The sequence below is a fragment of the Belonocnema kinseyi genome, chromosome 3 (assembly GCF_010883055.1).
Source record: "Belonocnema kinseyi isolate 2016_QV_RU_SX_M_011 chromosome 3, B_treatae_v1, whole genome shotgun sequence".
Classification (NCBI taxonomy): Eukaryota; Metazoa; Arthropoda; class Insecta; order Hymenoptera; family Cynipidae; genus Belonocnema; species Belonocnema kinseyi.
In genome coordinates, this window is record NC_046659.1 from 143,159,011 (window position 1) to 143,168,849 (window position 9,839).

Sequence of the window (9,839 nt, forward strand, 5' to 3'; positions counted from 1 at the left end):
TGAAGCGATTGAACGGTCATAATTTTAGATTGAAAAATAAATTCATTGTTTCAAAATCAAAGCTACTGATAGTTTCATTTGGATCTCCTTATATTTTAAACAACACAGTATTGCCTTTTTAATTTAAAATCGTTTGATTATCAAAACTTAATTTTCGAGTTCAGTAATTCGATATAGTCGGGAAATTTATTTTTCGGAATTTTTTAATTGTCCTCGGGATTTTTCTGTTTGGAATATTTTCTTTCTTAGAAATTTTACATTATCGCGAATTTAATTTTTCGGGATTCTTCTGTCGATCAACAAATTATTTTACGTTGCATTATTGAATAATAATTTTGTATTCCTTTCAAGTTTCTCTATTCTTCCTAATACGTACTATGTAAGCGAATGTAGACCTTCCTTTTGATTGTGAGATAAAACGTTATCATGTTTAACGAGATTATTAAGAAGTCATTTTTCCTCTAAAGTGATTTGTCTGGGAGAAAGATAGTGATGAAACACAAATAATTAATAAAAGCAGATGAGATTTAAACTGGTATATAAACTCTAAAAATTTTTAAAGAATATCTACTACCTTCTCCATTATTGAAATTCTTCAAGTTGTTCTCCTGTATTTCGCGAAAATGTGGACTGAGATAGGAATTCTGTGTTTTATCGTAGTATTATTCCCTGATTCTATTGGTAAGTGAAATAATAGTTATAATTTGAAAATTTACATTTTTGCATACACTATATTTATTTTAAAACCGTCTGCTGTTTTTGAAGAATGTCCGCTGTTATAAAAAAATATGAGCATATACTTAAAATCTTTGACCTAGAAATATTGAAAAAACTAAGGGTTGAATCCTTTTGAAATTGGAAAATCTTTTCAAAGACCATACTATTTTTTTAATCTGGTGAAAGTTTCTTGTAATCTGTAGAACACTCAAAAATCTTTTTAGTCATTTAAAAAATCTAGAAATATGTCAACATTTTTTGGAATCTTTGAAAATATCCTAAAGTCTTTAAAACTCTCAAAAATCTCTCAAACATTTAGTCTAGAAATAGTAGAAATCTCTTAAATTCCTTGAATTATTTTGAAATTCCTCAATTTTTATCAAATGTGAAGTAACATTTTAAAATATTCTAAAATCTTGAAATTTCTTAAAAATATCTCAAATCCTTAGGCTAAAAATATTAAACATCTCATTTAAAATAAATTTATGGGAATTTTCTTGAAATATGATAAAATTCCTTGAAATCCCGTAAAATGACATGAAATTATCTAACGAAGTTGAAAGAATTTTAATATTTCTAGGCTAAACATTTAAAAGCTTTTAAAAAGATTACAAAAAAATTTCAGGACCTCACAAAATTATATGGTAGTTGAAAATATTTTAATTGTATAGCAATTTCAAAAGCATTCAACGATTAAAATATTTTTAAATATTTCTGGCCCGAAGATTTTCAAATATTTTTTGGTACTTTGGAAAATTTCGAAGAATTTCGAAGAGAATAAATAGGTTACAGGAATTTTAAGATTTCAATAAATTTAAAATTATTTTTATGTACTTGCAGAGACTGGCATGAATTAAAAAGATTTCAGCATAATTAAAAAAAAAGACTATAAAAAATTTTTTTCACGATTTATGAAATAATTATTGCCTAAAAATTATTCAACAATTTGTAAGTCTGTTGGACTTTTAACTACGTTAAAATGTCTAGAAAAGTGCTTCATAAATATTAAATAATTAAAAGCATGTACTAGTAGTAAAAAGATTTGTAAGGGTGGTTTGCAAGGGCGAGTTCGGAGGGTTTCACTCAGCCTATAATTTGACACATAAAAAAATTTTTAACGTTTTTTAATTTTCAAACATCAAACTTGTCCTTTTCAATATGTTATGAGTTCATAATGTAAGGATAATTTTTTTAAGGAGGAAAACACATGTTCGTACATTCCATACGAAACATAAAAAATGTATTATAAATAATAGGCTATACTTTTATTTTCTAAAGATCTCTCTCAAGTGAATATAAATCCATAATTTTTTTAAATTCAAATGTTTTGAATATATTCTAAATATATTTTTTTAAATCTAAAGGCGTTTTTATTTTACAATAAAACCCTTTTTTAAGCGACTATTTTAAAAGGTCTTGAAAACTACCCGAAAGTGAAAAATTATGGTTGTTTATTTTTTAAACATTTTTAAGTTCATTTTTAAGAGAAAGAAACAATAATTTTGTGAAATTTGTAAATGGGCTACTAAATCTCTTTCTGCATTGCGTATTGACAAGTTGAAGCCTTCGCTAAGGTAATGTTTGATAAACAAAAACATGTTTTTCTGAAATCTTTGTTTGAATTGTGAGCATACAAATTGTGATATCATAAAAGATTACACAGAATTTTTAAAGATTTTGAAAAATTAAAAATAAATTCAAGGATCTTCTGCTATTTCTTCAGATTCTAAGGAGCTTCTAAAAGCCTAAAAAAATTTAATGGATCTACTAATATTTCAAACTTTAAAAAATATTTAACTGTCCTTTAAAGGACTCCAAGGAATTTCCAGCATGACGAATCATTTTAATGAAATTTCAAAAGAGTTCGCCAATTTGCAATAATTTTAACAATTTTATGAACAACAATTTCAATGACATTAGGATATCTTAAAAGATTTCAGAGAGTTTTCATTAATTTTGAACAAATTTAAATGGTTTCAAGGAACTTCGGATATTTTTGTAGATACCAAGGTACTTTCAAAAGTCTAAAAAACTTTTTAGGGCTCCAATCATACTATGCATTTTTAGAAATGTTCGACAGTACTTTCAAGGATTCCAACAAATTTTCAACAACTAAAAAACTTTTAACGAGTCTTATAATATTTTAAGTTTTTAGAAATATTTTAATGTATCTTGAAGGATTCCAAGAAATTTTCAGTATTAAAAAAATTAAAAAATGTTCAAGACTATCAGAGTTTATTTGAATTCAAGGGATTTCAAGAAATTTTCTAATATTGTCATGAAGTTTCAAAACATTTCTTCACAACAATTGAGAGATTTTTTAAGAATTTAATTATTGTAAAAGGTTTTATAATGTGTAAAAAGTTTTTCGAGAATTTTAATAGATATAAAGAGATCTCAAATTATTTGAAAAATATTTAAAAGACTCTCTATGAAGATTCCAATACAGTATCAAGAGATTGAACAAAAAATTGTTCACAAGAATTTCGTGATTCCAAAAAGAGTTCAACAGTTTACGGAGATGTTCAAAATTTTAGGCTCAACATTTTTTAAATTGCTTACAAATCTTAAAGATCTGAAAAATTTAGAAGTTCTTAGAATATTAAAAAATATTTCAAAGAATTTTGATAGATTTGAAGAAATTGCAAGGAATATTATCACGCTGCATGTAATGTCACGGCATTTCTATGGTTTTATAATATTTTAATAAAATTTCTAAAAATTTACTAACAAAATTTAAGGCATTTCAAAAGAATTCTACGATTTGCGAAGATTTAGAATGTTTGAAGTTCAAAGATTCTAAAAGGTTTTAAAGATTGTAAAGTATTTTACAGATTTTGGGATTTTCTAAAAAAATTTAAATGATTTTTAAAGATTACAAGAAAGATTGTAAATGATGGAATATATTTTAGTGTACGCATGCAGAGGTTAAATAATTTATAGGAATTTTAAATATTTGCAGAAATTCAAAAATATTATCAGGTTTTTGCAAAAATTTGAAAGAATTTAAAATATTTTAGGATGTGTAGAAACAAATATATTATTTTAGGTTCAAGATCTTTTTATTTTCTATTTGATTGGTCACTATTTTTCGTTATTTTTACCATTTTAAATGTTAATATTTTAGGGGTTGTTTTGAACGGTCCAGATGATCTCTGCCAGGCCAAACATCAGAAATAAAAAAAATTGGAAGTTTTTCCATTTTCCAAAATAAAAAATTAAACTTTTCATTGACAATATTTTATGCATGAATATAGTAAGGGTGGTTTTTAAGGTCGAGATCGGTTTTTCTCAGAAACCATACAATTCAGAAACAAAAAAGATTTATAAAATTTTTCAACTTCAAACAATCAAACTTGTCACTTTCAAAATTTGACTTTCAAAAAAGTAGATTTTTGAAACTTCTTCAATTAAAAAAATCAAAATTTTAATTTCAACCATTTTAGCTGTTCATATTCAAAGGGTAGTTTTTGAGGGCGATACCAGACAGTCTCACACAATATATAATAAGAGGCATAAAAAAAAGATTTTTGAATTATTTTAATTTTGACAAATAAAAAATGATGCTCTTATTTTTAGCATTTTATGTTTTCATATTTGAAGGATGGTTTTAATAAGCGTGTTTAAATGATCTCTTTCAGTCCGAGAATTAGAAGAAGAAAAACACATTTTTGAAGTTTTTTAATTTTCTAAATTAAAAATTAAACTTTTCATTATCAATATTTTACGCGTGCATTTAGTGAGGCTGTTTTTGTAGGGCCTACAATTCAAAAATTAAAAAAGAAGATTTTTGATAGTTTTTTAATTTAAAAAAACAAAAATGAATTTTGTTATTTTCAATATTTTATGAGTTCATATTATACGGGTTGCTTTTGAGGGCTAGATTGGTTTGTATCAGACAGCTTAGAGTTCACAAATCAAGAAATATTTTGGAATTTTTTCAACTTTCAAAAGTCAAATTTGTAATTTTAAAAATCGTACGTGTTCACATTGTAAGTATAAGAAAGGGAAAAAAACATATTTTTGTAAATTCTATCCAAAAAATGAACATTTTGAGTGAAGAATAAACTATTTTATCAATAATTTATTCAACCCCCCTTAACCCTTTTCTTAAAATAAAATAAAATAAAACTACAATAAGTGTTTTTAAAAAGATTGACTATAATGATGACTTTTTCATAGATCTTTAGGAACAAATAATTTATAAAATTTCATGTATTTGTTAACTAACGGTGTTTTATTTGCACTATTTTTTTCCAAAGTACTTGGAGAGTTTCATTTTCATTATTTTAGCATTATTTAAATAATTTTTTTTTGTCTGAATCCAACTTTTTAACGGAATTTTAATAATCTATATTTGTGTAAAATCTTGGCCTAATGTATGGATGTGAGAAGTGGCAGTGTACGGTTTTATAACAAATACGTATATTAATTTTCAAAATATTTTTTAGACAAATTTTATAAAAAATGATCCACATTAGTTATTAATGATGGAATAAACAAAGCTTTTTTCTATGGAAACGGCCATACATTATTTTTCAATAAAAGATAAGAATCATTTCTGGTCTTTCAATATGAAATTATGATTGTTTAAGCAATTAAAATTAAAAAATTTATTCTTCGGTTATTTTCAGACGCAAAAATCTTGGTTATTTGGACGCAATCCAAATAACCAAATAACTAACTGTAAATAACTAACTGCTCATTTTTTCAAGGGCATTTTGAAGATAATAAGCAATTTTAATTGTTATTAATAATTATTTTAACCACTTTCCCTTCAGTTATGTATATTTAGTTATTTATAAGAAAATTAAAAATCTAAATAACAAACCATCAAATCTCTACAATTTATCCTGATGACCTTTTTATATAAAAAGAAAATGATAAGAGTTAGAGCATTTCCAAAATGCAAAAAACAAACTAAAATGAACATTTTAAGCCAAACAATGCATGCTATGAAAAAAAGGCAAAGGCCATACAAGATTATGATAACAGCTTTTCTTAATTAGGTCAAAAAGTTGAAAATTTGCAATTTGATCGTAACAAAAATAATGAAAAATCCAAAAATTCAGTTTTTTGGTCAAATCATGTAAGATACAAAAAAACTAAAATTTCGCGCCCTGAAAAGACCTACAAATTTATAATGGATCACTTTTCGATAGGACGCGTAGTTTTTGTTTTAGTCGTAAAAAACAACATTACAAATAAAGAAATAAAATTTTATTGAACTAACGAAAAGCTACGAAAAAAATGAGATAAAACTGGTTTATCCAAAAAAGAGCTATTATTTTTGATAGATAAACAATATATAAAAACAGGGAAATAACAATTTTTATGCATATTATGAATTGTAATGATATAAATTCATTGAAATGATACGTGTATCAGTGCAGCTTAAAATACAATTTAAAGCAAAATAAAAAAATAATATAAAAATAATCATGATAGATACAATTTGCTCTTTATTTTGCAATATTTGAATAAGTAATCCCAGGCAAAGTTACATACCAAGTATATTATAATTGATATAAAAGTTTTGTGTATAATGTAGAAAAGTTGACATTTTGGACAAAACCGAGTGCGCAGCGCGAGATACGTGATGAGAATGTGTTTGTTAAAGCCGAAAGAGCTTTAAAAAAAGAGAGTTCACAATCACAAGATTATAGTTGACGGTTCGTTGACCTTTGATTTTGAAAGGTATGTGCATGAATGCGGGAGAAATGCAAAGACCGAGCGCGGAGTGCGATAGCCATCAGTCGCGTGCCGTACGTGCGCTCAAACTCTTGAGCTAAGCTCTTTTAACAAAAGAGAATTTACAATCATAAAATTACAGTGGTGGATATTTTGAGTCTTAATCTGAAAAGGTTTGCTCAAGAATGTGCGAAAACATAAAGACCGAGCGCGTTTATTTTATTGGTTCGAAATTAGAATTTTCGATTTTCGGCAAGCTGCTTTCTTTAAATAAAAAAATAAAAAAAGGACGAGTTGTATTGAAAAATGATTCAAAGAAATCTCGTAGGGTTTTTCAAAATCTATCCTTTCACAATTCTAATATTTCATCAATCAAAAATGATGAGAATGTCATAAATTATAAAAAATTTTATCTCCTTTTTGAGTAAACAATTTTGGCTATCAATTTTTCTTGGAACCTTTTGTGATTTTTCCACCAATTTTCCATTTTTATTTTTAATGTCATTTTTATAAATAAAGCCAAAACTGCGCATCCAATCAAAGAGCCATTCATAGAAAATTTGTAGATGTGTTTTAGATGACAGTAATGTTTTTCTACTTCGGACTGTTTTTCATATTGTGCGTTGTTTGGCGTTGAATTTTAATTTTCTATTCTTTTTTTTAATGTTATAAATGCGATACCACTGATAATTTTATTCTTACAAAAAAAGTCATTAAAATAAATTGTTTGGGTTTCTGAGTAATACAAATAACCGAACATTGGTTAGATTGTCGAATAGGGGATTCTCCTCTATTTTGGCTAGAAATTTTTTTTTTAAACTATTTAAATCTTTAATTGAACTATAAATGAATCGATTTTGTGAAGCAAAAATTCGAAATTATTTTTAATTTTGTTACTATGTCTAAAAACTATGGGTCTGTCACGATATGTCGTAATGTTCATATTCAACGAGAAGTTGGAAATGTGTAGTTTTTTAGCCAACATTATTCTTTTCACTAGCCATAGGGATGCCTTTCCGCCCCGAGGAAATGTTGGAAAAGGGTAGGGTTTTGACAAAATTATTTTTGTGACCTGTCAAAGGGCTGCTTCTGGCCGTTTGGATGTTTAAAAGCACCCAAACGATGAGTTAAATACGATCATTCCAGTATCGTGACATACCCATCTTTGACATATCATAGTAACAAAAGTAACAATAATTTCAAACTTCTGTCTGGTCAAATCGCTTCATTCATCGTTCAATTGAAGATTTTAATATTTTATTGCAGAAAATTACTGTTTTTCCAGCCAAAAAACAGATAACGCCCCTATTCTGCAATTGCACCCAAACATTCAAACTTTAGATATTAAAAAAATGGTCCCAAGAACTTGGAGCATTTTTTAAATCTAATTTTTCTCTAAAAAACTCTTCTCCTTACGCACGACCGAGAATCGAACCACAAAACTTTCGATAGCAAGTCAGGTGCGTTCCCATTAAGCTACTAGAGAGATCGAGAAAAAAGTAAATTAAAAAAAAAAAAAAGAATTTGCAGGTCCAATAAGTCTGTAAAGACTAGATAAGCTGAAAAATTGCTGAATTTTACAATAACGAAGAAATTCCAATGAAAAAGGAAGCTAAGGCCGGAGGTACTGGCGGTGGGGGCAGGATAAGTAGGGGAAGTGAGGGTCCGGATAGTGGTGGATGTGAAGGGACCTGAGTGATAAGTAACGAGTGGGTTTGGTGTAAGGGAATTGAAGGGATAGAAAGTGATAGGATGAGAAGTAGAGGCGTATGCATGTATGGTAAAGGAAAATTGATGGGAGAAGTAAGGGGAGAGGATGGGTAAGTAAGTAAAACAATAGGATGTAGGGAAGAAAATATATGAGATGTAGTAATTCAGACAAGATTAATTGAAGAGTCGGAAATAAGAACCGAATGAGCGCTCGAGCAGTATCCAGGAGTGGGGATGACGCGCGAAAAACGCGACGAAAGAGAGAATGGAATCCGTCCTATCTTTCGTCGCGTTTTCTGCGCGTGATCACCACTCCTGGCTATTGCTCGAGCGCTCGTTCGGTTCTGCTTTCGTAGCCTTCGATTAAACTTTTCTGAATGACCACCCCTCATAGTTCTTCTTCCCTGCATCCTACCGTTTCACTAACTTCCACCCCCTCTCCAGTAGTAATAGCCAGGAGTGGGAGTGATGCACAGAAAACACGACGAAAGAGAGAATGCAATCCGTCCTATCTTTCGTCGCGTTTTCTGCGCGTGATCCCCACTCCTGGTTACTGCTCGAGTGCTCGTTCGGTTCTGCTTTCCGAGCCTTCACTAAACCTCTTAATAGGGTACAAAACCCTTCCTTTTGTAGGTGCGCGGCATAAAATTTGACTAATTTTCTTGAAAGATAAAAAGCATACTTTCGTAAATTGATAAAATAATTACTTTCCTACTTTTACTTTATTTTTCCAGAATCAATGTGGCTATGCTGTAGTAAACCAAAAACAAAGGAAAATCTGGTTGAGCTTTGTGCTCGTAATATCTATGAGACGCCAACAGTGAAAAAAAGAATAAACGCAGGCGCACATAAAGTAGGAGTGGTAAACATAGGTGGAACAGATTACGTCATTGGATTGGTGGAAAAACATGGAACAGAACAGAAGTTGTTTCCATTCTATTTTGCAGCAAATCTAGAAAACTCCCGTGAGGAAATTTCTAGAATTAAAATACGTATAGATGATGTGCGTCGAAAGGCCTACGTGTATCAACCAATAATCCAATTAGAGACTGAACTACTTGGATTGTTCTTTAATCGATACCCACCGCCCTCAAAAATTGACCCACGAAAAATGTCCGATTTCTACAAAGTTCGGGAATTGATAGTGCTCGAAAATTCTACACCTCTTATGACTTATGAGGAGGCCGAAAAGGCTCTTGCCATGGAACAAGCTAACATGCATGCGGCTCAAACTGAGGAAAAGAGGCACATATAAGGGGAAAGCGGTACACCCTTGATTCTATAGGTAACTCTCTACATTGCTTTTTCTAGGTTTTACAATTCAAGTTTAGCAATTGTTATTTGCGAGCCTCTGGAAATATTGCACAGAAAAAGAATATACTGGATTCAAAAATGAAGAATAAAAAATGTGCCACTTTGCCCACATGTGCCGTTTACCTGCAGTTTACGGTATTATACGTTTTTTGTGTTCATAATTTTAATTTCTTTCTCTGTATCTTTACTTCTATCATAAAAAAGGTGTTGATAAATTTTAATTAAAGTCGATTGTATTCTGTCTTGATGCGATTTCTATTGTAAACAAGATTTTTGGTAGAATTTAATTAATATGGTTTGTATTTTGTGTCAATGATCCTATGTGGTAAAAAATATACAATAGTTTTTAAAAAAATGGCAAAATGTGTTTATTTCTTTTAATCCAAATCAAACTTCTCATTACCTCA

At 28.9% G+C, this 9,839-nt stretch overlaps 1 protein-coding gene across 1 annotated transcript; it reads left to right on the forward strand.

Annotated features, from left to right (window-relative positions):
* The first annotated feature begins 546 nt into the window (after nucleotides 1-546).
* On the forward strand, nucleotides 547-9,430 carry LOC117169226. The gene is made up of 2 exons (XM_033355487.1): nucleotides 547-681; nucleotides 8,853-9,430. The coding sequence occupies exons 1-2, from the start codon at nucleotides 624-626 to the stop codon at nucleotides 9,371-9,373; spliced, it is 579 nt and encodes a 192-aa protein (XP_033211378.1). The 5' UTR covers nucleotides 547-623; the 3' UTR covers nucleotides 9,374-9,430.
* The last annotated feature ends 409 nt before the right edge of the window (nucleotides 9,431-9,839 follow it).